This window comes from Zootoca vivipara, chromosome 14 (assembly GCF_965207765.1).
Source record: "Zootoca vivipara chromosome 14, rZooViv2.hap1.1, whole genome shotgun sequence".
NCBI classification, from domain to species: Eukaryota; Metazoa; Chordata; class Lepidosauria; order Squamata; family Lacertidae; genus Zootoca; species Zootoca vivipara.
The window spans coordinates 38,334,744-38,361,280 of NC_142597.1; the positions used below are offsets into that span (position 1 = coordinate 38,334,744).

The window sequence follows — 26,537 nt, forward strand, 5'->3', positions numbered from 1 at the left end:
TAGTGTTAATCTGTTGCCATGGGGCCCATGCAAACACAATGCTGTCCATAGTTCTTTTCCCATTTTGAATGCTCATGGTTCTTTCCCCACACATTCTCCCATACTCCTAGATTCCAGGATTATTATTATTTTAGATTTTCCTTGCACGTTCTGCCATGCCTCAGGAGTATTTTTTGTGAAAGTTCCAACATGTGATTCAAGGGTTTTGAATAAGCCTGAAAAAGATGGCAGTCAGTTTTTGGTTGGGGGTAGGGAATGTAGACACACAAGCATAATTTGAGATTTTCATTGTGCTTATGTTTGCCTCCTTAGGCACCAGGTGCACGAAAAGGAGGAGTTCAAGGCCCTGAAAACACTAAATATTTTCTACCAAGCTGGGACATCCAAGGCTGGCAACCCTGTTTTCTACTACATTGCTCGCCGGTAAGACCACTTCTCTTTGTTCCTTAATATTTACTATTAAGAATTGTGAAGTCTATATGGAGGAGCAAACTCATTCCTTTTCTTGCTTCCCAAGCAACAGCAATGCCTCCGTCATTTCCAAGGTTTTTGTTGTGTTCTGAACACAAAGTGAGTTTTATTTGTGTGTGCAAAATACGCCACAAGTGTTTCTAGCGCTGGTTCACTTTTTAAGAGGAGCAAGGATTTTTGCCATCCTCGAGCTGCTCCTTTGCTCAGGCAAGTGCTCTGTGGCCACTGGGCTTGCTTGCAGGCTTCTCAGAGTTGTGAAAAGCTCCATGACCTCCATAGATAGGCCCTATCTGCACAACTCTTGTGTGTACATCGGATTCTGTTTCGGTATTTCTTTGGAAGCCTGCATGCACTCCTGTGAGAGAGCAAATTTTTTGCTGTTGTGGAGTTCTGTGGTTTTGGTTTTTTTAAAATAGGTTTTCTCAACAGATGCAAAACCAAACCTGAATCTTTACCATCCTGAACCTTGGCTAATAACTTTCCCCATTGTTTTGTGTGCGAGTCCCTGTATGGCAGAGAATGTCTGCACTGTGCACACATGTCGCTGTGCCTATTTTGGACTACCTGTTCAATATAAATATCCGTGCTTGAGCTAAATGAGGCTTGTGCAGCAAAGGGTATCCTTGGCAAAACAGTTAGCTATCATCGAAAGTGTAAAGCCGAGGAGCTTGAGAAGTGGAGACCTGGTGTGATGAGCAAGTGAAGCAAATGTAAAAAAAAAAAATGCTGGAAGCTGCCTGCTGCGCAGAACTGGCCCAAGACATTTTGCTCCCCGAGACAAAGCAGTACTTCCCCGCCCACCAAACCCTGCCCTGCCAAGTCAAGGTGTGTAGTACCCAAGGCCAGTGAAGTTATTGGGGCACTTGGAAGTAAATCAGTTGCTGCCTGTCAATGTAGACTGCTGCTTTGGAAGAAGGCTTTTTTATATGTTCATGTGCAGTGAGGATGTTCATCGCTTATGCCATGCATCAAGGGGACTGGAAGGATACAAGGCGATGGCTCTTTCGATGTGGGAGGGAAATTTGGGTTGAATAGAGGTGTGAAGCCACACATGCACATTGTTATGCTGTAGCCATAGGTACGTTTCCTTCTGACTCTCTTCTTTGAAGTGGCCTCCCACTGGAGTTATTTTTGCTTCTTTTTCTACTCCGTTTCATGTTTACTGCGGTCTACGTGCTACATGTCAGTAGCATAAAAACACCATTGTTTTCAAACCGCCATTGTTAGTTATGACGCCAGCTTAATCCTTTGTCCATAAACTAGCCATGCACTTTGTCCATAAAATTACTGACAAATAATAAGTGGAGTTTGACTCTACATGCATCACTAAGGCATGCTGGGTGCTTACGTGAGCCGATATATTATTTTTGTGTTCTGGTTGTGGGGGGACAATGTGCTTGAAATTTGTGACAAGTGCAGGATGGAGGGGGAGTTTTAAATAAACTTTGCCACAAACAGTCTTTATCTGGCTGAACCATAGGCATTATGGCCGGAACATTAAAAATACACTTCAAACAACCAATCTCCTTTATTGGCATAGAGAAAGTGCATCATATACATGGATCAGAACACGACACAGTGAACAAAGCAGTAGGAGATACTTTAGGATAAAACTGTCCAGACACGGTGAGGTACGAAAACGGCTCTTAGGACCTATGGTAACGTAATTTCATGGCGTTGATCAAAACTCTTGCCACATTCTCCACAACATCATTCCTACAATTGTTCGGCAGATAAGGCACCCTGGAAGAATCAGTGCGATAGATCCCCTCCTTTAATAAGGGGGCCGAATACTTATACAGTGGTACCTCGGTTTATGAACACAATTGGTTCCGGAAGTCTGTTCATAAACTGAAGCGTTCATAAACTGAAGCGAACTTTCCCATTGAAACTAATGGAAAGTGGATTAATCCGTTCCAGACGGTCCGCGGAGTAACCGTTCATAAACTGAAGCAAACTTTTCCATTGAAAGTAATGGAAAGTGGATTAATCCGTTCCAGACGGGTCCGCGAAGTACTTAAACTGAAGCGTTCATAAACTGAAACATGGGTGTAATTGGTTCCGGAATTCTGTTCATAAACTGAAGCGTTCATAAACTGAAGCGAACTTTCCCATTAAAAGTAATGGAAAGTGAATTAATCCGTTCCAGATGGGTCCGCGGCGTTCATAAACCGAAAATTCATAAACCGAGGTGTTCATAAACCGAGGTTCCACTGTAATATATTTTTACATAAAATGGGCAAGAAAATAAAACATGTGTCATGGATTCAACCTGTTTTGTGCCACAAGGGCAGTATCTTTCAGAGAACGAGATTTTTGAAAATCTACCTTGCAAAACTGCAGATGGTAAGACGTTAAATCTTGTGAGGGAAAGAGCTCTGCCTAGGTGGGGATCACAAAGGTGATATAAATATGGGGTATCCTGGCCAAATGAGGGTGAGCCTACAAACCACTTGTGCCCTGATCTCTTAACCAAGTTGTGAATGCCTTGTAACTGTTAGCAGAGTTGAACCCCTGTATAGAAATTGTGGTTTTCATGGCACAGAGTATGTGCGGGGAGAGGCAAGAGCTCATGCTTTGCATGCAGAAGACCCCCAGCCTCAGTTTCTGGCATCTCCAGACAAAAGGATCAGGTGATGGGGAAAGTCTTTTCTACCCGAGACCTTGGATAGCTGCTGCCAGTCAGAGTAGACAATAGTGGACCGGATGGACAAACAGTCCAATTTGTTCTAAGCCAGCTTCCTACATTTCCCATGTGTCATTCAGGTAGATGAATGGCCAGAATTGCACTGGCTCTGGGCAAAGCGACTGCTTGGGAAGTGTGAACTGCCAACTGTGTGGCGGCTGGTGACCATTGGAACTGGTAGGGCCGAGGACGGGGAGCCCAAAGCCAATGAAAGTCAATCAACTCGTTTTAGTTTCACCCTCCATCCTCTGCCTTGCTGAGGTTCTACCGGGACAACACTGAGACCAAGCAGGAGGAAACTGGCAGGTGGTGTCACCCCCTGGACTGGTTGCAAGTAGAAAGGCAGGCATGTATGGGGCTGGCCGAGGGCAGATTGAGGTTGGTGGGGCAGTATGCCATCTGCCTCCACTGCCCCAACCTCTTCAGTGACTTGCGGAATTGGGGTTAGTAGGCTAACATAGTGTGACCTGCTTTTCTGGATTCAGCATGCTGCTGACTTTCCTGATGTTGTACATGTATACCACAGTGCAAGTAGAGGCTTATTTCGTTGAAAAATAATTCTTGCAAGAGACGCATGTATCGTAATGACATTATTTATTAAGATCTCCAAAAATTTATGACTAATTGAATTTTTCATTTGAATACAAGGTGTTCAACTTTGCTTCTAGGTCTGTTCCTCAGCTCTTCCCCCCCCCCTGGAATTGTCCGCTTATCCCTTGTTTCCTTATGGTTTTAAAAGGTTGTATTGCGCTCCGTAGTTCAGTTGCCATGCCACCAACTTCCATTTTTCATTTTGCTGCATAACGTCTCTCTTCAACACAGAAACTTCCTTACATGCATTGAAGTTAAGAATATTTTCCATCATTGACAACCAACTTAGCTTGCATTAGAAGTGCTGCGATTCATGTGTGTCTTGAGCAACGAAATGTAGCACCACAAAGGGGAGGTGGCTTTGGTATACTTGGATTGCGATGTAATATGGAATAAAATTAATAATAATAATAAATTAATTGAAATGTTTACACTTGGTAACTGTGGATTTGCTAGCAGAATGCGTGCTCACCAGAAAACACACCAGACTCACAGAGTTTGATTGGATTAAATTTTCCCGAATTTTACGTACAATTTTAAGTAATTAACGGGATAACTTAACGCTTACATTAGCCGAGAAAGACTAGTCACAAGAATGAAGCAGGTGAAGAGAAGCGGCATTGCCATCACAGGGATCCTGCTGTTCAAGGAAGCAGAATTGGTGGGCGACACTTTTAAGGTGGTGGTCATCTTGTGGAGTGTGCTGGTTTTCTCTGTGGTGTTTTGAGCAGTCGTAGTATTGTCTGCTGCGGAAACCGAGTCAGGTTTGCACAAAACTACAACCACCAGGGCAGGCCAGAGCCATTTCAACAGCCTCTTCATTCTGCATTTTCAACAGTGAACATTAGTTAACAATTCACACATTTCCAGAAGACTTTGACTTTTGTCATGAGGATGGTGAGGATTTGGCTACATAGGAGTCCACACTCTGAGAGAGTGTGTGTGTGTTTGCACATAAAAATGTTTCCATACAAGTGGGCCAAATGTAGTGGGGGAAATGACTCAGAATTTAGGTCACAAAACCACCATTTCTCAACGAGAGAATTAAAGCATGGCTAATCCCAAACACTAAAATGAACAGAATCAAGAAAGCATGGCTTGAGTTCAGTAATAGTCTTACTCAAAGTAGAACCATTGGAAGTAATGAAAATGACTCACTTGGTCCCACTGGTTTCAGATCAGAACCCCTTGTTTGTATATTTTTGGAAAACCCATGAGGTTTTGAAATTTATTATTTTATTAAAATATTGGTATTCTGCCTTGGAGTCAAATATTCCAGAGGTGATTGAGGCTGCCTTGTACCTGAGCATTTCATATTTAATTAGTTATAAAAAATATTTGCATCTGTTAGTCAGCTCTTAAAAGCATCCCAAGGCACATTTGTTAGGTTAGATTTGTGCAATACAAAACTAAATGTGGAGACTATAAAAATGGAGCCAAAAAAAACAAATCCCTTTTGGGGACAAGAAATCAAGAGGTAAAAGGGCTTATTTTATTGCCAACCCAAAAGGCTGAATGGACAGGGCTCTCCTGGGCAGGAATTACTAAGCTAGGGAGCCACAGCCAAGATGACAACACTTAAAAAAAAAATCACACACGTGATCTTGTGTTAACCTTACAACAGTCCTGTAAGGGAGGGTCAGTATTATTGTCCCCAGGGGGGGCCTGAGGATGAATCAAGTTTGACTTGCCTGTGGTCACTTTGTGGAATTAACGGCAGAAAAGAGATTCAAATGGGAAGGGCGGGGTGGGGGAGCTTTCCAAGTCATAGCTCATTGTCTTTTCTTTGCCAGAAATGAGGATTTGTGCATTGTTGTGAAGCCCGGTTTATGATCATAGGCTTAACAGTGCAATCCTATACATGTCTATTCAGAAATAAGCCCCAGTGACTTGAATGGGTCTTGCTGCCAGGTTAATGTGTGTAGGAATGCAGCCCAGGATTTTGTTCTTAGAACCAAATTCTACATCAGCTGCAGTTAAAAACAACAGCCAATAAAATTTTAAAAAAAAAAACATTCCAAGGGCAGAACTGAAGCAAAAGACATCAGTTCCAGGTCTGTCTCTCTGCCTGAAGCTGGATGCTCAACAGGCTCTAGATTTCCTTTTTTTTACGCCGACATGATTTGGTTTATTTGTCGTTATGGAAGGAGGCTTGATATTCTCAAGACCGAGGGAAAATGACAGTAACATATTGCAAAGTAAAAAAATTCCTTCAGTAGCACCTTAAAGACCAACTAAGTTTATATTTTGGTATGAGCTTTCGTGTGCATGCACACTTCTTCAGATATATTGCAAAGGGAGATGGGGACTGCTATGGAAAGGATCTGAGAAGTTTACAGAGAGGGACCAGCCTCCAGTAATTACCGAAAGTCCCAGCCCAGGCCTTCGTTGCTTAAAACTTAACAATCCAAACTTGGGACAGGTCCTACCTTCCTACATTTTCCAGTGGTGATTCTAAATCCCATGCATCATCTGTAGTGTGTTGGAATCAGCCCTCCATGGCAGGCACCCTCTGCCAACAAACTCATTGTTTGATTTCATGCCTTCTTCTCATTAATCATGAAGGCTAGGAACATTAACCAGAAGGGGTAAGGATGTGTGTTTTTTAAATTTTCCAAGTTTAAATTTTGTTCTTTTTACTTCCTGACTTCTTTTTTATTTTATTTTAAACATGCATTTTATTTTTCTGTTACCTGCCATAAGAGGTTTAACCTCAAAGGCAGGATTTAAATGTATTTATTTCATTTATTTATTAAACACAGGCAGTTAGTATTCTGCAAGAGCTAACTAGTTCTATGCTACATGTCATATTTTACAGCTGGCTCTGTGATTCAAATCTTAACAGGTTACTGGAGCCATAACTTTCCATTTTAAAAAATGCTTCTGCTCCAAGATCACACAAGAATTGTTTTAGGAACAAATTTGCAGGTTGGATTGCTAGTTTTCTTCCAGTGTGCACACACGTTTGCAAGATAAAAATATATCCTCTTAGTTTGATGCATCAGCATATCAGGCAGTTAGGGGCAGTTAATCACCCTTTTAAAATTTGTAATTAATTTTACGATTTGTTCCATACCTGTTCCAAGTTTCAGACGCTTATGATGAGAGTAAAATACAGAAGCCTCCGAGGAGCTCCCTTGCATGCAGCCGATGGATGTGTCTGCTCATTTCTGCCATTTAAATATAATTTCAGGATGATTATGCAACCACAAGCCTCATAATGATTGGCTTCTGTGGCTTGCAAATGTCACCTTTTTTCCAAGGCAACGGATGCAAACATGAAACCCTTTCCACCCAGCAATTTGATGGAGGAAGTAAGAGGAGTTAGAAATCATGGTGTGGGCTTCCCCCCCCCCCAACTTTATGCTTTTTTTTCCCAAAGGAGAGAGCAGGAAATAGAATATTTCATATCTAAATAAAGGATCGTCAGACAACACACAGTGCAAGAAGAATTCTTTCCAAGATTGTTGGGATTCCTGGTCTCCTTAAAATAAAAGTGTACCTTTATGATTACAGAAAATTAAGACTGCAGAATTTCGATTGAGAATGTAGCATGAAAAAGGAGCAATTTAAAGACATTGTAATTTTATTATGTTCTTTTCCAATGGCTTGGAAGTCTATTTAAAGCTTTAAGGTCAGACTCAGGTGGGCTACAGAGGCAGCGTGTACACTTGCAGTGGAATGGGGTGGTAGTGAGAACTGTACCATTTCAGACGGCAAGGATAGGGATGCTATTTTTTGACTATTTCCCACACATTATAAAAAATGCTTGCAAATCGGAAAGTAGCTCATGAGGAAGTTGGATTTCTTTTCAGCTCTATGTAACACAAAATGGTGGCCTCATCTAAACTAAGAAACTAATGTTGGTTAGCAATATCTGTGGGGCAAGGCAACTTGCCCCCTTCCCTTCTCCTTTTGATGGTTGAAACATACAAGTGGGCACCCAATTTATGCTCCTGATTGGAGTTTGGTTTTCACACAGTTTTCTGGACACTTCCTGGAAGTGGGGAGAGGATGGAACTGACACACTTCTGTGGTTGGTACCACCTCCTTATTTGGATGCCATTTGCTAAGTAAAGTGGAGCATGATCGTCACCCCACGTGCACACATAGGACTTCTGGAAGCTCCTGATTTAAAACAACTTCAAAAGGAGATTAGACCAGTGGCTCTCGAACTTTGTTCTCTATGGACCACTTGAAAATTGCTAGACCACATCCTGATTTTTCAGCCTGATGTAACAATTGTAATGGGCTGTGCTATATGATTTTTAATTGTATTTTTAAAAGCCACACCCTGAACCACTTGATTGTATATCGTCAGCCACTGGTGGTCCATGGGCCACAGTTGGGGAACCCCTGAGCTATCCTATTTTTAAAAGCCATCTGAAGGCAGCCCTGTTTCGGGAAGTTTTTAATATTTAATGCTGTATTGTTTTAACACTCAATTGGGTGGCTGGGGAGACTCAGCCAGATGGGCGGGGTACAAATAATAAATTATTATTATTATTACTCTCATGTTCTCAAAGTCATTGTTACAGAGCAACATTATTGTTAATATTTTCATTTGCCAGTAGCAACGACAGTGTGTGCATCTTCATTTCCTGATACGTGTGCTTGCCGAAGGTGACTTTTTCCTGGAATGACTTTCTTCTTAAAAGGGCACAATAGTGCTGTAATTCTATCCCTCCCTGGAGTGGAACAGATAGTCTGAAACACAAATGTGTGTTGAGCTTTGTGGCTTCACTGTTAAGAGGAGAAAGCATCCTTTTCTTTTCATTTTCAAAAGCACCAGTAGCTATGGTATCGCTTGCCTCTGAGTCAGTTGAACACTTGTCGTGAAACCCGCCTGTGGTACAATGCTATGCCACCTTCTTTCATTTTTGTTTCTAGCAACAGAATCCTTCAGTTTCATCTTCTTCTAAAAGGCAACTGCAGCTTAACACCCGTCTCTGAGCAGTTCTCATTGCTGATCAGATAACGAGTCAGTGAATAGAACAGTTTCTGAACCTTCATGATAGAGAACCGCACTAAAGTCAACGAAAAAGAGTGGGAACTTGTGGGTTAACCAAGAGTTTCAGCATCGTGTACAAGTTGGGTTCCTGGTACATATATAGAATTGTAAAGTTGGAAGGGACTCTAAGGATCATTTAGTTCAACCCCCTGCAATGTACAGCTGTCCCATATGGGGATCAAACCTGCAACCTTGGCGTTATCAGCACCACGCTGTAACCATCATAGCTGTCCACATTTACTTGCCATACAGGTGTATTGTATCTGCTAATGTTGTGTGCACAAGGTGCCTCAGCCTGATTTATAGAGGTGTAATTCTTCTGAATGGAGACCTGTGTGGTAAGGCTCTTTAAGACACTTGGTGCTGCATTTAAATAAGACTATGATTAGCAGGAAGGGGACGACAGAGGACAAGATGGTTGGACAGTGTTCTCGAAGCTACAAACATGAGTCTGACCAAACTGCGGGAGGCAGTGGGAGACAGGAGTGCCTGGTGTGCTATGGTCCATGGGGTCACGAAGAGTCGGACACGACTAAACAACAACGATTAGCAGGTATTCAGAAGTGTGATCAACTCTTACATCTACTGCCTTACCACTTTTCCTTACTTTCCCCCTGTTTTTGGAAACTTCTGCCCCAATTTTAACATTCTGTCTCCTTCCCTAGCAGTGGGTCCCTACTTCTTAAGTAATGTCCTGAATTAATATGGATGTGGTTTGGTAGATCAGAATCTATTTTTCCTAAACTACAACTTGTTATATTTATGAATTGTAGGCAGGCAGGGTCACAAATGGCCAAACAGAACATAGAGAAAGTATATACCTTTCATTCAATCTTTGCAACTTGAATGGATGATTGGAACATGTCCTATGAAAAGTTTTGGTAGGATTTTGTTAGGCCATACTGTCTCATTCCAAATAACATACATGGTCTATCTTGATCAGTTGCTCACCTAAAGATAAGTACTTTATGAAGTGGTCTCTGACCCAGAAAACGTATGCCACAGTGCATTTGCTAGTTTCCAAGGTACCACTGGACATTTCTTTTGTTGTTGTTTAGTCGTTTAGTCGCGTCCGACTCTTCGTGACTCCATGGACCAGAGCACGCCAGGCACTCCTGTCTTCCACTGCCTCCCGCAGTTTGGTCAAACTCATGGGGTGCCACAGGGTTCTGTCTTGGGCCCAGTCTTATTCAACATCTTTATCAATGACTTGGATGATGGGCTTGAGGGCATCCTGTTGAATGATTGTGTAAAAGTGTCATTATTGTTTCACTGTACCTTTAAGAGTCAGGAAAGATTTAATCACTGGGGCTCTGCAGCTGTGGAGCAGCTCTACAGGTGTTGCTGTGAAGCTGATGATGCAGGGTATATCAGGGGTGTTGTGTGTTGCCTCTGTGCTGGGCGTTTTCCCAGTGTGCTCTTGGTGGGTGGTTTGGTTGTGTGGGTATTTTGTGTAAGCCTAATTTAATTTTTTGTAATTTTTCCTTTCTCCATTAAACCAAGCATTTGTTTAAGCCTTGGTCTCTATGTGTAAGTTCCTCAACCAGTTTCTGCTGATTTTGCTTTTAACCCCAACATCTTGGTTATGGGCCCAGTGGTTGAGTGTGGAACTGCACATGTTAGTTTTTGGAGAAAGGTTTAGAAAGGTTTTTTCCTTCTTTTTGCTGCAACGGTTTTGTGGGCTGGTGGTTGAAAAGTTCCAGCATGGCAGACCGTGTTGCTGAGGCTGAGAAGGCTTTGACATTCCCGCAACTAACGGCCGAGAACTATAGCTTATGGTCCTTTCGCATGGAAGCACTTCTAACTTCCTGTGATGTGTGGAAGTACGTGACCGAGGACCCTCCTGCGCCTATGACCGATGCCTGGTCGAAAGGTGATGCTAAAGCAAGGGCATTAATTAACTTGTCTGTTAGTGATCAGCAAGTTGTGTATATAAGAAATAAGAAGACTGCCAAAGAAATGTGGGACAGTCTTGCGGCAGTGCACGTTAGAAAGGAGTCAGCGTCTGCCATAGCTAGCCAGATATCTGCTGTACCTCCAGCACAATTAACTGTGGAAGGGGTAACAGCAAGATTGATGGGCGAGCTGGACAGAAGGGAGGCTTGTGGGATTAGCACTCCTATTTCTAAAAATAATGAGGAACGCCGTATGCAAGTCTGTGGTGATTCATCTGCTTTCAAAACTTCCGAGCATTGCTGGTTTTGTAAAAAGCAGGGGCACCTTGCGAGGGACTGCAGATTTAAAAAGCAAAATGCTTCAGGGTCCGTTCCAGTTCGTAAATCACAGACAGCAACCCAGCAGTCGGCAGCACATCGTAAAGATGGACGTGAGCCGCAAGCGTTCCATGCTCGTGAATTAGGTCGTAAAGTAATTAAAGATGACACGTGGAAATCGTTTGTAGTAGATTCCGGGGCGTCAATTCATCTTTGTAACGACCGAAGTCTGTTTGTTTCTTTCGAAGAGGAAATTGGCACCATTCATCTGGCCAACTCCGACGTTCTACAGTCGCTTGGCAGAGGTACTGTGAAACTTGACTCCTTGAACATCACAATAGCAAATTGCACTTACTGCCCATCAGTGGACAATTTATTATCAGTAAGTTGCTTTGCACGCCAAGGAGTAACTGTGTGCTTCACAAAATCACTATGTGAGTTCTACAAAGGGGGAAAGCGTGTATTGTATGCCAGAGAGTCTGAAGGTTTATATAGACTATATTTTAAAAAACATTCACAGCCACCTGTGAACTGTAGAGTAACCCAGCCAAGTCAGGGGCTGAGAAATGTAAAGCCTCACTCCGGTTGTATTCATGAGGCGCATAGACTTTTGGGACATTTAAATTTCACAGATGTGATAAAGACAAAGAAGATTGTTGATGGACTAAACTTAAAGCCATGTAAATACTATATGCAATGTGTATCTTGTTGTAAGAATAAGATTAAGGTTGCAAGAAAGGGTAAATGCTCAGGCAGGAAAGTAACAGAGCCATTTGAACGCGTGCATTGTGATTTAGTAGGGCCACTCCCTCCTTCCTTAGGAAATTCAAAATATTGGCTTACTCTTATTGATCAGTACAGCAGATATTGTTTTGTTTACACCATTGCTGAAAAGTCACAAGCACTTGAGAAGTACAAGATTTTTTGCAACTGGGTAAAAACCCACTTTAACAAACCTATAAAGCATTTGTTTTCTGACAGGGGGGGAGAATTTGTTTCTGAGGAATTTTCACATTTCCTGGAAGCGCAGGGGACTGTTCACGAGTTGTCCTGCCCTAGAAGTCCTTGGCAGAATGGGATTGTAGAAGTAGTGCAATGTGATTTGCAGGCAGGTGTTAAAACTTACTTGCATGATGCTAATTTGGGGAAAGAATATTGGGCGGAATCTCTTCATGCCTATCTTTTTGTTAAAAACAGATCCTATCATTCTAGTTTAAATGTTACACCCTATGAAATGTTGTTTAAAAAACGCCCTAATTTAAAATACCTGCGAATTTGGGGTTCAGACGTTATTATTCACTACCCTGCTAGACACAAGTTGGATGAGCGTAGTGTTCAAGGAAAGTTTATGGGCTACCAGCAGGGGGCGTACAGAGTTTATGTACCAGCAACTGGCAAATTTCATATTACCAGAAGCATGATTGAAACTGTAAATTGGAATAGAGTTGCTATTTTTCAAGATAGTGCTGGTTTAGATAATGCTGATGAGGAGGAAGTAGAAGTAGAAGAGGAAGAAGCTGGAGCAGGGGATACTAGTGAATCTGAAGACGAAAAGCCTGTTGTGTCTGGTGATTTGTTTGAAAATTTAAAGACACAGACACCTAAAGAAAGGTTAAGTTCTTCTGAGTTTTCTGAAAGTAAGAAAAGCCCACAAGAGTCTCATCAGTCTGATGATAGCAATTTACAGTCTGAAGCTAGAAGTCCAAATAGTTCTACTGATTCTGAAGGGCCTAGCTCTTCTTCAGGACTAAGACGTTCAGACAGAAAGAGACAGGAACCAAGACGGTTTTCAAAAGAGCAGTTATACACTGTGTATGCCAATAAAGTAGTTTTTGAGCCAAAATGCTACAACGATGTTCAAAAATTACCTTTGCATGAAGCTGTAAATTGGTACAAAGCTATGGATGCTGAAATAGCTTCTTTAAAAGAGCATAACACTTGGTCTCTTGTACCACAAACTCCAGACATGAGAGTTATTGATTCAAAATGGGTTTATAAAGTGAAAATGAATGATAAAAACGAAGTTGTAAGGTACAAGGCTAGGTTAGTAGCCAGGGGTTTCCAGCAAATCCCAGGTGAAGACTATGATTTGTGTTACTCACCGAGCGTAAAATATGAATCTGTTCATATTTTGTTAAAAGATGCATCTCAGCGTGGACATTCTGTCTATCATGTAGATATAAAAACTGCCTATTTGTTTGCAGATTTAGAAGAACAAATTTTTATGCGTGTCCCTGATGGCGTAATCGCCACTAAAGGAGTAGTGTGCAAACTAAATAAATCTCTTTATGGTTTGCATCAGAGTGGTAAAAACTGGCATCAGACTTTAGTGAAGGAATTGCTGAATTTTGGTTTTACACAAGGCAAGGCAGATAACTGTGTATTTACAAAAGAAAATGGAAATTCTGTGACCAAATTATGTGTGTTTGTAGATGATATATTAATTTCTACAAAAACTAAACATGAATATACACAGATAGTGTCACTGTTACAAGAAAAATTTGATGTGGTAGAATTAGGCAAAGCTAAAAACTATATATCCATGCAAATTGAAGAAGGCAAAAATGGTTCTTATTTGATTCATCAAAATGCAAAAATAGATGATCTTGTTGAAATGTTATGTTTAAAGAATGCAAATGGGAAAGAAACGCCTATGGTATGTGGTTTCACTTTTACAGATGGCAATAACACGTTCTCTGACAAAACTTTGTATCGCTCTGCCATAGGCAAGCTCAATTTTATTCAAAGAGTTTCAAGGCCAGATGTAACTTATGCTTTTCATTTTCTGGCAAAATTTGTAGAAAAACCCACTACCCAATGCTTCAAAGCTCTTAAGAGAGTGGTGATGTACCTCAAACACACAAAACGTTACAGATTGGAATTTACACCATCTATTGACAAAGGTTTTGAAATATATTGTGATGCATCTCATGCTGTAGAGCAAAATAATTACAAAGGTACATCTGGTATGGTTTATTTTTATAATGGGTGTCCTTTTGAATGGAAAGCACAGAATCAAATGATTAATTGTCTTTCTTCAACTGAAAGTGAGTTATATGCCTGTACTCAGGCCATTCGTGATATAGAGTGGTATTTACAAATATTTGAAGACTTAAAGATGCCAGCATCACTCCCAGTAAAAGTTTATCTCGATTCCCAGAGTGGACTTGCTATCCTGTGCTCAGAAACCAACACACAGCGCACTAGAGTGTTGAGATTACGTTTACAATTTGTAAAGAATTTGATTGCTGACAAAACAATTGTTTTTGAATATGTCCCCGGTGACAGACAAGTTGCAGACATCTTTACTAAAGCACTTCCAAAAGTTGCGCATGAAAGACATGTACAAAGTTTGTCTCTGTTTCACAATAATGAACTGCAGGGGATATGTTGAATGATTGTGTAAAAGTGTCATTATTGTTTCACTGTACCTTTAAGAGTCAGGAAAGATTTAATCACTGGGGCTCTGCAGCTGTGGAGCAGCTCTACAGGTGTTGCTGTGAAGCTGATGATGCAGGGTATATCAGGGGTGTTGTGTGTTGCCTCTGTGCTGGGCGTTTTCCCAGTGTGCTCTTGGTGGGTGGTTTGGTTGTGTGGGTATTTTGTGTAAGCCTAATTTAATTTTTTGTAATTTTTCCTTTCTCCATTAAACCAAGCATTTGTTTAAGCCTTGGTCTCTATGTGTAAGTTCCTCAACCAGTTTCTGCTGATTTTGCTTTTAACCCCAACAGTTTTCAGATGACACCAAATTGGGAGGGGTGGCTAATACCCCGGAGGACAGGATCACACTTCAAAATGACCTTAACAGATTAGACAACTGGGCCAAAGCAAACAAGATGAATTTTAACAAGGAGAAATGTACTACACTTGGGCAAAAAAAATGAAAGGCACAAATACAGGATGGGAGACACCTGGCTTAAGAGCAGTACATGTGAAAAGGATCTAGGAGTCTTGGTAGACCACAAACTTGACATGAGTTGGCAGTGTGATGCAGCAGCTTAAAAAGACAATGCAGTTCTGGGCTGCATCAATAGGAGTATAGCATCTAGATCTAGGGAAGTAATAGTACCACTGTATTCTGCTCTGGTTAGACCTCACCTGGAGTACTGTGTCCAGTTCTGGGCACCACAGTTCAAGAAGGATACTGACAAGCTGGAACGTGTCCAGAAGAGGGCAACCAAAATGGTCAAAGGCCAGGAAACGATGCCTCATGAGGAACGGCTTAGGGAGCTGGGTATGTTTAGCCTGGAGAAGAGAAGGTTAAGGGGTGATATGATAGCCATGTTCAAATATATAAAAGGATGTCATATAGAGGAGGGAGAAAAGTTGTTTTCTGCTGCTCCAGAGAAGCGGACACGGAGCAATGGATTCAAACTACAAGAAAGAAGATTCCACCTAAACATTAGGAAGAACTTCCTGACAGTAAGAGCTGTTTGGCAGTGGGATTTGCTACCAAGGAGTGTGGTGGAGTCTCCTTCTTTGGAGGTCTTTTAAGCAGAGGCTTGACAGGCATATGTCAAGAATGCTTTGATGGTGTTTCCTGCTTGGCAGGGGGTTGGACTGGATGGCCCTTGTGGTCTCTTCCAACTCTATGATTCTATGTTCGTAGCTTCGAGAACACTGTCCAACCATCTCATCCTCTGTCGTCCCCTTCTCCTAGTGCCCTCAATCTTTCCCAACATCAGGGTCTTTTCCAGGGAGTCTTCTCATGAGGTGGACATTTCTTACCACCTGTTCAAATCCAGGTATAATTTGGGGAATGTTGAACCTGGGATAATTATCCATGTAATTCTCAGGTGTAGGTGTTTTGCATCTGCAAAAACTGAAGCAAATTATTGTCACATTGGTGGGATTCCTCTGAATAGGTTTTGATCCCTTTCCTATTTATTACCAGGTTTCCTGGACCTAAACCTGCCCAGAAAGGGCAAGTACAGTTTTTATTTAGAGCAATGTGACACTTTGGTTGCTGCAGGAAACACACAAAGCATGTTGCTGTGCACAGTTTTAAACACCGCTGTTCATGAACCTCAGAAATTTGATCCGAGAAACATGGCCTGTTTGTGCTGATGTTTGAAGGTGCAAATGCACTTATATGTGATTTCCTCACATTATATGTTCCCTGAAGCAGTCAGAATGTGTGGAGCTGCCATCAGATGTAGTTTCAGCTTGTTCTGAAGGGCTGTAGCTCAGTTTTGGAGCTTGCATGCAGAAGGCTCAATCCCTGCCATTGTTAGTTAGGGGTGAGAGAAACTGCCTACCTGAAACCCTGGAGAACTGCTGCCAATCAGTGTAGACAGTACTGAGCTAGATGGGCCAGTGGGTCTGATACAGTATAAGGCAGGTTCCAATTTTCTGTTTTCAGGTTACCTTACCCAAGCATTTTTGTGTATTCTCAACAAGAGTGTGGTTGTTTCAGTGTATGTGATCTAGGTACCATGTGCTGTTTCCCACCTACCCAGGAGATTCAGGGCAGGCCAGGTAGCAACATCCCTGGTATCCTCTCCTTACATAAAGCTCTTGTACTGCTTTTGAAATACACTAAGTATGGCAGGGGACAGGCACCAGAAAGGTAGGATGTACACAAATATGTATATGGCCTTTATCAAACCTTGTGCATAAGGTTCATCTCGGAAATTGTTTAAGTTTCCAAAGAGCTCTTTTGCAAATAGTAGCAGCAGAGGGGAAGGGAGAATTTATCAATCCAGAAATCAGTGCTGATAATCTAAACTTAGGTGAACAGCACCCACAAGTGTTTGCTGCATCTCTGAAGTGCTTGCTTGCATTTTTTTATGTTGCATGATATGGCCACGAGAGGGAGCATCCACCTAAAACCTCACCTCTCTTCAGTTGGTATAAAGATCTTAACTTTAAAATCGCAGCACCCTGAAACCTCCTCCTCCAACTCTCAATCTCAAAGGCTTTCCAGCTAGTTGCTTCTGCTATGCCACCCAAGCTCCTCAGTAAATCTTTCTTTTTATTTTGTTTGTTTATTTGCAGCAACAGTTCCTAAATTGGAGCTTTTGCTGGAATTGATTGAAATACTGCATTGCATATTTTGAGATCTGTACATTGGCAGCTCTGCAAAGAAACTAAATGCCTTTGAATTGTTAGTGAAATAGCAGGGTTCAATAGTTAGTTGCCCAGTACCCTGTGGGTTCATCCTGGACAGCCAATGAAATCCAGACCTTGAACAACTTCAGAAAGGGAGCCCCAAGAGTTGGCAAGTGAGCATTCCCTTGTTCATTCTTGCCCCTCAAAATTGAACAGAGGACAGTTTCTTCCCTGCAAGATACAGGTGGATTCCCAGCATAGATTCTGACAAGTGAAACTACATATCTGGTGGTTTTCTAATATGTATGTATGTTTTGGGGCATGTGCCACACAATGCACTAGTTTACAATCTTCCACATATTCATTCTTTAAATTTTCAAGCATGCATTTGAAACTCCTGAGCTGCCCCTCCAAAACATAAAAGTGGGATCATAGAGTTGTAGAGCTGGAAAGGACCATGAGGGTCATCTAGTCCAACCCCCTGCAATGTAGGAATCTTTTGCCCAGTGTTGGGCTCAAATCCACAACCCTGGGATTATGAGTCTCATGCTTTTGGTTGCCTGACTACATGGGATACATTCCCAAAATTATTAAGGAATTGGAGTGTTTTAAAGATCTCTCTACAGATGCACTCGCAACCCCTCTTCCCACAGTAGGGCTTCCGCATACAAGTGTTTGAGGTGTAAGGCCGCTGCTTTGCATGCAACAATTTTCTATTTCTGCCTTTCAGCCGTTCTTGTGGGTGTATAATTTCCTCAGCCAGGAGGGGCTACTTTCTTTCTTAAGGTCTACGTGCAACTTTCACTTGGGGTGTAGGCGGAAGCCTTGTTTTGTTTTATTGGTGCTATGGTCGCTGCTTTGGGGAACTTCCTGCCATTGTTAAAATGCTGGAACTTGCTCACAAATCCTGCATCCTCCCATCTACAGGCCAGATAATGTTATCATGCTCTGGTCCGCTGATTTGGATTGGCTTCAGTTAAAAGTTGAGCATGGTGGATGCTTTCCTGGAACACTGCTTTAAATCATGCCTCCCACTTCTGTATGTCAAGTACTCTGGTATTTGGATCCGTGTTTGGCAAGGAAAACTTTTTGTGTGCGCGCTAACCAGCCAATTAGCTGGTGATGTTTTGCATATTATTGAAAATGATTACTTGAAATGTTTTGTTTTATGTTTTAGGCTACAACAAGGGGATATCACTGTGGACTGGAATAATGTACATATTTAGCACGAACGCTTACCCCTGTCTCATAAGCCTAATTCCTTTCTGGTTTTTCACACATAAATTGCTGTCTTCCCCCACATCAGACTGAGTTAGAGTCATAGAATTGTAGAGTTGGAAGGGACCCCACAGGTCATCTACTGTAGTTCAACCCCCTGCAATGCAGGAATCTGGGCTAAAGCATCCATAACAGATGGCCATCCAGTTGTTGGGGGTTTGGTGGAAGCTCCTCCCACTGAAGGGGACCAAGCACAGAGGAATCAGCATAGCCCAGCCTGGTGCCCTTTAGATGTTTTAGACCATAACTCCCATCATCCCTGAACATTGGTCATGCAGGCTGAGGCTGGTGGGAATTGTAGTCCAAAACATCCACCATATTGGGGCCCTTCCCCTGAATCTGGATAACATCTATCAATGGAAGAGACTGAACATTCACAGTTAAATGCAGTTGGTGTAAGCATCACTTTAGTCTCTAGCAAGGGAGAAAATGCTGTTTTAGCAAGGTCTAATGTACAAGGAAAGGAGGGAAGGGTCATTGATTTGATCGCTGCTCCTTTCAAGAGTACAGGCCTGATGTTTCTTCTCAAGAGAATTTTTTGTACATCATCAGTTGTGAAGCATAGCCAAAAGGTGGCTTGTTTTGTGGTTACATGGATCTGGAAGCTTAAGTCAATGACAGAAGAAAATAAATCCGCTTTGGCCATGTTTAATGCAAGCAAATACAATCCGACATGGCATACTGTATTTGTTTTTACTGCCAGTTAAAACAAACATGTAGAAAGGCATTACAGGCAGTGCTATAGCATAGAAATTATCCTATCCATCTCTTCCCTATAGATCTCACCGCTATCAATTGCCACACCTGCCAGGTACAACCTGAGCTGCTGCTTGTAAAAAGGAGTGGCACAGCCTCCATTTCACAGTGGCACCAAAACAACCATATGTTAAATTCTGCACATCACCCACTCTTTCCCCATGGACATCCCTTATGCTCAGTGCCCGCTTGTCTGCTCTCTTTTCTCCAGGGATCAACAGTGAGGAATGCCATTCCTGTTGACTTTTCATGTTACTCATTTGGGACTGATCCATCAGTTGTTTCCCTTTCATTGAATGGAGCATTTCATTAGGCAGGTTGATTTTTTTTTATCTGTCTTACACATGGCTTCATTCCCTTTGATTCCCCAGTAGAGCACATTGATCTAATTGCTAATAAATAAACAACATATATGCCCCTAATTCAAAAGGGAGGTCTGGATCTTCACTCCACCTTTCTCTGGCATTAATCTTCTTTTTAACTTTCTAGCCCACTACTGTTATGATGCCTGAATCAAGTGTGCCAAGGGAAGGAGGCCCAGGGACCATTTCCATTGGCCCCCAAATCAACACAGCAAATGAAACACCTCATCACATAATTAAGGAAGACTGAAGGGAGTGTTTGGAAGGCACTAGCTCTTTTTCTAGGAGCAGAGAGTATTTACTCACAGCTCATTATTTGCTCACTATTAGCTACATTGGCCTTGGTTGCATATCATAGTTAAAAGCATCTCAAGCACTTTTAGCATGTGGGAGAAAAGCTACAATCCTTGACCTAGCATAATGGCCAAAACCGGGATTGCTCAAAACCATGACTTGGAAGTAAAGAACAAACCTTGACATCACAATCATGGTTTGCTTGGAATGAAACTGATCATGATCCTCAGTTTGGGGAGCAAAGCTAGGAATTGTGGTCTGGACCATTGAAAACCCGTGGCTGCAAGTGAGCTGTTGTTCACATATCCAACAATGTAAATCAATTGTGATTCCAGCCTCCCCAGAGCTTACATAGTTTATGAATATGTGCCATGATTAGATAAAAGCTGCTCTGTCCCCATCTCAGTCTCACAATCCTCTAGCTTCAGTGTTGGATTTGCTTGATCTTTCAGTGAAAGATTGGGCTATTTGTAGAATATTTCAAATAGGAGGTGAAACCTCTCAGAGAACTGACTCACAGACCAGTTAACAGTGGAAAGAGGAAAGCCTTTTCTCCAAGGATGACAGTGTACAACAGAGAAATACTTTCTTACAGGCAGAGTATGGAAACGGCAAGCAATGCAAATCCGAAAAATGAAGACGTTGGGAATACAGCAATATTGGTTGTTTTCTTGTGAGAAGCGCTTGTAGTGCCATTGTTCTGGCTTGCTGTGGTGTTGGTGGCTTGGCCAGGAGAAGATGAAGTGGCGTTGGTTTGACCTTGAGTGACTTTCGCTGTGTTGGTGGCTTGGCCAGGAGAAGATGAAGTGGCGTTGGTTTGACCTTGAGTGACTTTCGCTGTGTTGGTGGCTTGGCCAGGAGTAGAAGCGGTAGCATTGTTAGCTGGCGACATGGTGGCATTGCTGGTTAGCCCTTTGGTGGACGTGCTGGTGGTGTTGGCTGGTGATGTGACCATGTTGCTGACTGGGCCAGGAGTAGATGGGGTATAGAGGGTGTTGGCTGAGCCAGGATTGGATGTGCTGTTAGGGCTCTGGAAGGTAGTGGGCGCATCTTTTGCTGTTGGCTCACAGTTAATGAAGTGAAGCCCACTAAGCATTAGGATAAAGATGGAGTGTGGACCGAACTGCATCATTCACCTGGGATTCTGGTACAGAAGAACAATACAATCAATACAGTATATAACTCATAGTTGTCTTTGTAAATGGCTAGCTGGCTGTTCAAACTAAGCTATCCAACTGTGCCTCCTTCACAAAGTCACCTTCAGGGCTCATGAGATCTTGTTTTTGGACTTTGCCAAGCATGTGATGCACCTTTAATAATAATAATAATAATAATAATAAAATTATTTATTTATACCCCGCCCATCTGGCTGGGTTTCCCCAACCACTCTGCACGGCTTCCAACAGAAATATTAGAATACAGTACACTAATTTCTTAAAGATTAAAAGCTTCCCTAAAGAGGGCTGCCTTCAGATGTCCTCTAAAAGTCTGGTAGTTGTTTTTCTCTTTGACATCTGGTGGGAGGGCATTCCACAGGGACGCCCTTTACCACTGAGATGTCTATCCCATGTGACTTTTTAAAAAGTGATGTAAATTGGCCCTTGGATATAGCGATATCAAAGCAGAGATTCATTGTTTTGCATGCCACACAACATATTAAGAAAAAAATGCGATCTGAACGGGCCAAATCTTGTTGCTTTTGATGCTGTCTTTTAATACACTTTATTGAAGTTTTTGAGCCAAGCCCAGCCCCTGCTTTCTTCTAAGTATACTTTATTTCTTGGGCCCCCAACTTAGAATGAGATCCAAAGAACTACATAATTAGAAGAGGGAATCTCACAAGTCCTTATTGTTGTTGTTGTTGTTGTTTGTTGTTGTTTTTATACCCCAACCATATGACTGGGTTGCCCCAGCCATTCTGGCTGGCTTCCAACAAAATATAAAAACACAGTAAAACAGCAAAACATTAAAAATTTGCCTATACTGGACTGCCTTCTGAATATAGCTGTTTATCTCTTTGACATCTGATGGGAGGGTGTTCCACAGGGTGGGTGCCACTACTGAGAAGGCCCTCCAGTTCCTTCATGGAAGCATTTCAGTGACTTTTTGGATCCCAGCCCTAGATTCTTTAGAATTTCAGCTATTATTATTATAGACTCACTCAGTTGTTAAAATAAAAAAGGAGATGCAGAAGCATTCGTTATTTCTGGGCAGTATGCAATAAATCAAAATCTCACCCCAAATATTATTACAGTTGAAACATCAGGCAGATAACAAATAAAAAAATTAAATGGTCCACCAAGACCCTCAACAATGTTCAAGTGGTCTGTGGAGAATAAACATTGGGAACCACTGATCTAATGCACCAGTACCAATGTTGTGATTATTGTGCCCTTGGAAGAAAGTTGGAAAGCAGACAAAAAATAAATAAATCAAAGGAGCAAGTACTATCATGTTCAAAATGAGGCAATTATATCACAGTGTCAAATTCCATACCTCTCTCTTTTCCCCTTTGGATCCTCGTCCTGGGAGATCAAATGCACCTCCTTAGCTTATTCACCTCTCAGTCTTAGAAACAGCTGGGCAGGAATATTGGGAACTGCAATTTATGTCAAGCTTAAGAATGATGTAACCACGCAGCTAACAAAAGGTTCGTTTCCTTGTTTGCAAAGCATAATCCAAACTAAATATTGTTTTTAATAAAAATAGACCTCATGGAGCATTCAGGAAGCATAATAGAAATGCTGAAAGCATTTTCAACCTTGAATGTTTGCAGCAGTATATTTTGAAATCTAGAGCTGCAGTGTTTCCTTGATCAATTGTCTAGATATGCATGGTCTGAAGGCACCTTGTTGAAGTTAAGCAGGCCTTAGTCTGATGATCTTCTTGGAAGAAAGGAGGGATATAAATGTAAGAAAATAAATGCATCAATAAAAACAATCTATTCTGCTAACCACCTTTTGAGTAAAACTATAGAAAGTTGCCCCAGTCAATCAGAATACTTAAAAACAACAACCTCTAATTTCAGTAGAAATGCTAATAAAATCAGCATTCCCCATTTTCCCCTGTATGTAGGAGGAAAATAGCACATCTAAGGTAGTGGCAGGTGGATGCATCATCTAAAAACAATGTGTGGTTTTATATCGCAAAAAGCAATGTTTTGCTCTAATGTGAATTTACAGATTTAATCAAATCAGTTTAAAGCTAATAACCCACTGGCATTTCATTAACCTGTTGACAACTCCATTTGCCTTATACCTTTTATTATTATAATTGGGTTTTATAAACAAGAATAATGTTATACAAGTTTTCTTATGTATATCACAAAAATAACATAATAAATGTGGAAAAATATCTACAACATATGTTTCAAGCATGATGATGTGAAGATAAGTTGGTCTGTCATTCAGAAAGGCAAGCTGTGTCTTAGGCTGTGAATATTTTGTGCAGCTGCCTTTTTACTGTGGGTAGGGCCTGATGAAATCTTAAAACCCAGTGGTATGGCTGTGAACAACCTTCTGGGGCAGCTAAGCTTGCAGGCTTCGGAATGCTCCAAAAGAAGAACTACATCTGGGTGCACGATGCTTTGATGGCTGAGGCATTTGGCTGCCCGGAGACCTCAAACTAAAGCAGCAAAAGGCTATAAGCACATTCCGTGTTTCCTGCACATCTTATGTAGAAAGATGGATTACTGAGCAGCACTGTTTTAATCAGAAATTGCATTAATCAGTAATTAGGTGGCGTGAGATGAGAAGGGTAAGCAAGTGGCTTTCAGGGTGCATCCTGGAGAAACCTGCCTTTGCTAAGAAGCTTGTCAGATACCCTCAGTGAGAAGATTAGCAGTGGAAGCTGAGCTTCCCTGAGATCACCATCGCCAGTCTTCACCTGAGATGCTTTGCCACAGGGCAAGGCTGCTGTGTTTGAAGGCAGAGGTGGGAAGAAGCTAGCGATCTGTTGGCAATCTTTGAATGGATAGGTTGGCAAGATTTCTCTCTCTCTCCTTTCTTCACACCTAATAGGGCTGAGAGGCCAAAGCACTTGCCACATCTCCTTTGTTGTTTGTTGTTTAGTCGTTTAGTCGTGTCCGACTCTTCGTAACCCCATGGACCATAGCACGCCAGGCACTCCTGTCTTGCACTGCCTCCCGCAGTTTGGTCAAACTCATGTTCGTAGTTTCGAGAACACTGTCCAACCATCTTGTCCTCTGTCGTCCCCTTCTCCTAGTGCCCTCAATCTTTCCCAACATCAGGGTCTTTTCCAAGGATTCTTCTCTTCTCATGAGGTGGCCAAAGTATTGGAGCCTCAGCTTCACGATCTGTCCTTCCAGGGAGCACTCAGGGCTGATTTCCTTAAGAATGGATAGGTTTGATCTTCTAGCAGTCCATGGGACTCTCAAGAGTCTCCTCCAGCACCATAATTCAAAAGCGTCAATTCTTCGACGATCAGCCTTCTTTATGGTCCAGCTCTCACTTCCATACATCGCTACTGGGAAAACCATAGCTTTAACTATACGGACCTTTGTCGGCAAAGTGATGTCTCTGCTTTTTAAGATGCTGTCTAGGTTTGTCATTGCTTTTCTCCCAAGAAGCAGGCGTCTTTTAATTTCGTGACTGCTGTCACCATCTGCAGTGATCAAGGAGCCCAAGAAAGTAAAATCTCTCACTGCCTCCATTTCTTCCCCTTCTATTTGCCAGGAGGTGATGGGACCAGTGGCCATGATCTTGGTTTTTTTGATGTTGAGCTTCAGACCATATTTTGCGCTCTCCTCTTTCACCCTCATTAAAAGGTTCTTTAATTCCTCCTCGCTTTCTGCCATCAAGGTTGTGTCATCTGCATATCTGAGGTTGTTGATATTTCTTCCGGCAATCTTAATTCCGGCTTGGGATTCATCTAGTCCAGCCTTTCGCATGATGAATTCTGCATATAAGTTAAATAAGCAGGGAGACAATATACAACCTTGTCGTACTCCTTTCCCAATTTTGAACCAATCAGTTGTTCCATATCCAGTTCTAACTGTAGCTTCTTGTCCCACATAGAGATTTCTCAGGAGACAGATGAGGTGATCAGGCACTCCCATTTCTTTAAGAACTTGCCATAGTTTGCTGTGGCCGACACAGTCAAAGGCTTTTGCATAGTCAATGAAGCAGAAGTAGACGTTTTTCTGGAACTCTCTAGCTTTCTCCATAATCCAGCGCATGTTTGCTATTTGGTCTCTGGTTCCTCTGCCCTTTCGAAATCCAGCTTGCACTTCTGGGAGTTCTCGGTCCACATACTGCCTAAGCCTGCCTTGTAGAATTTTAAGCATAACCTTGCTAGCGTGTGAAATGAGCGCAATTGTGCGGTAGTTAGAGCATTCTTTGGCACTGCCCTTCTTTGGAATTGGGATGTAGACTGATCTTTTCCAATCCTCTGGCCATTGCTGAGTTTTCCAAACTTGCTGGCATATTGAGTGTAGCACCTTAACAGCATCATCTTTTAAAATTTTAAATAGTTCAGCTGGAATATCATCACTTCCACTGGCCTTGTTATTAGCAATGCTTTCTAAGGCCCATTTGACTTCACTCTCCAAGATGTCTGGCTCAAGGTCAGCAACCACACTACCTGGGGTGTATGAGACCTCCATATCTTTCTGGTATAATTCCTCTGTGTATTCTTGCCACCTCTTCTTGATGTCTTCTATTATTATTATTATCTATTATCTATCTCCTATTATTATTATTATTATTATTATTATTATTATTATTATTATTATTATTCCACACTGCCAGCATCCTCACATCCACTTTGGGAGCCCTGTTAGGCTGAGAATGCAGGGCAGAAATGCAAGCAATAATTAAAAGGGATAACGCACATTTGGCTGAGATGGGAGGGCCCCTGGTCAGGCAGGGTTAACTGCTAGCATAGCAGGTTCTGCCTTTTCTGTGTGTCTGGGCATTCCCCCTCCCCCTTGAAACCAGCTATGAGGAAGCTGTCTGAATGCACTGGTTCCTTTGGCCCCAGAGTAGTGTAGGTGAGCAATGGGCCCATTTTTAGCACCTCTGGGATACTGCCACTTCACGTTTTCTTCAGTTATGAGATGAGCATATTAATCCTAGTTCTCGCTTTGTTTTTCAGTTCTGATTTCCTTGAACCACAGTGGGGGGGAAACAACTCTGTGGTTTGGTGGTGTTTTTTTTTTTAATAATAATGTAGAACTGGTCTCGCTTTCTGAATCCTCTGCTTCTGGTAACCATGGAAATGGCTGCTGCAATATGTAACCTGTTGTGGGAGCTGCAAAGCAAGGATCTGGCACGTGTCAGGCTTTCGCTGCCAGTTCTGCCCCTCTCTACCTTAGCCTCTTGCGAAGGAATATTTGCATTCCAAACAGAGTCGTGGTTTTCCGCAGCCTCTCACAAGGACACTGGCCTGGGTTTATTTCCAGAGTTCACTCCTCCAAGCCTAGACAGCCCCTGACTTTTATTACTGAGGTAACTAAAGGCATGAATTTACCGGTCTCTCTTTTGTATTAGTACCCAACCTTTCCTCCCCACAAAACCAACTAGAATATGCTGCTCCTGCTGCCTATTCCTGCTTTTTGTGTGCACCCAATTCCTACAAAGCAGATACTTGGCCCATAGCTCTCATTTCCAGGGAAACCAGGCTTCTGCATGGCTGTCGTCAGTACATCCATTCAGATAATTGGTTTTTTTGATGGAGTTTCCTGATCGCTTCTAGTGAAAGCTCCATGTTGGACAGCACAGAAAGCTGCCTTCTGTCTGGTCTGATTATTTGTCCACCTAGCCCAGCATTTTCTACTCTGACTGGCAGCCACAGCTACGGAGCAG

The 26,537-nt window shown here is 42.1% G+C and overlaps 2 protein-coding genes and 1 long non-coding RNA gene across 5 annotated transcripts in view; 1 reads left to right on the forward strand and 2 right to left on the reverse strand.

Annotated features, from left to right (window-relative positions):
• The window catches only part of NF1 (neurofibromin 1), a 166,871-nt gene that overhangs the window by 63,189 nt on the left and 77,145 nt on the right, over positions 1-26,537 (forward strand). For all 3 annotated transcript variants that reach the window (XM_035139244.3, XM_035139245.3, XM_035139246.3), the window contains one exon: positions 313-423. In XM_035139244.3, coding sequence (XP_034995135.1) covers positions 313-423 — 111 coding nt within the window. The remainder of the gene's footprint in view (positions 1-312; positions 424-26,537) is intronic.
• On the reverse strand, positions 3,735-7,025 carry LOC148683578 (uncharacterized). Its single transcript, XR_015947030.1, has 2 exons — positions 6,825-7,025; positions 3,735-4,571 (listed from the first exon to the last, which is right to left on the reverse strand). It is a non-coding gene; the product is annotated as an uncharacterized LOC148683578 (long non-coding RNA).
• LOC148683579 (uncharacterized) lies at positions 18,934-22,335 on the reverse strand. The gene is made up of 2 exons (XM_088657850.1): positions 22,210-22,335; positions 18,934-20,857 (listed from the first exon to the last, which is right to left on the reverse strand). The coding sequence occupies exon 2, from the start codon at positions 20,843-20,845 to the stop codon at positions 20,303-20,305; it is 543 nt and encodes a 180-aa protein (XP_088513976.1). The 5' UTR covers positions 20,846-20,857; positions 22,210-22,335; the 3' UTR covers positions 18,934-20,302.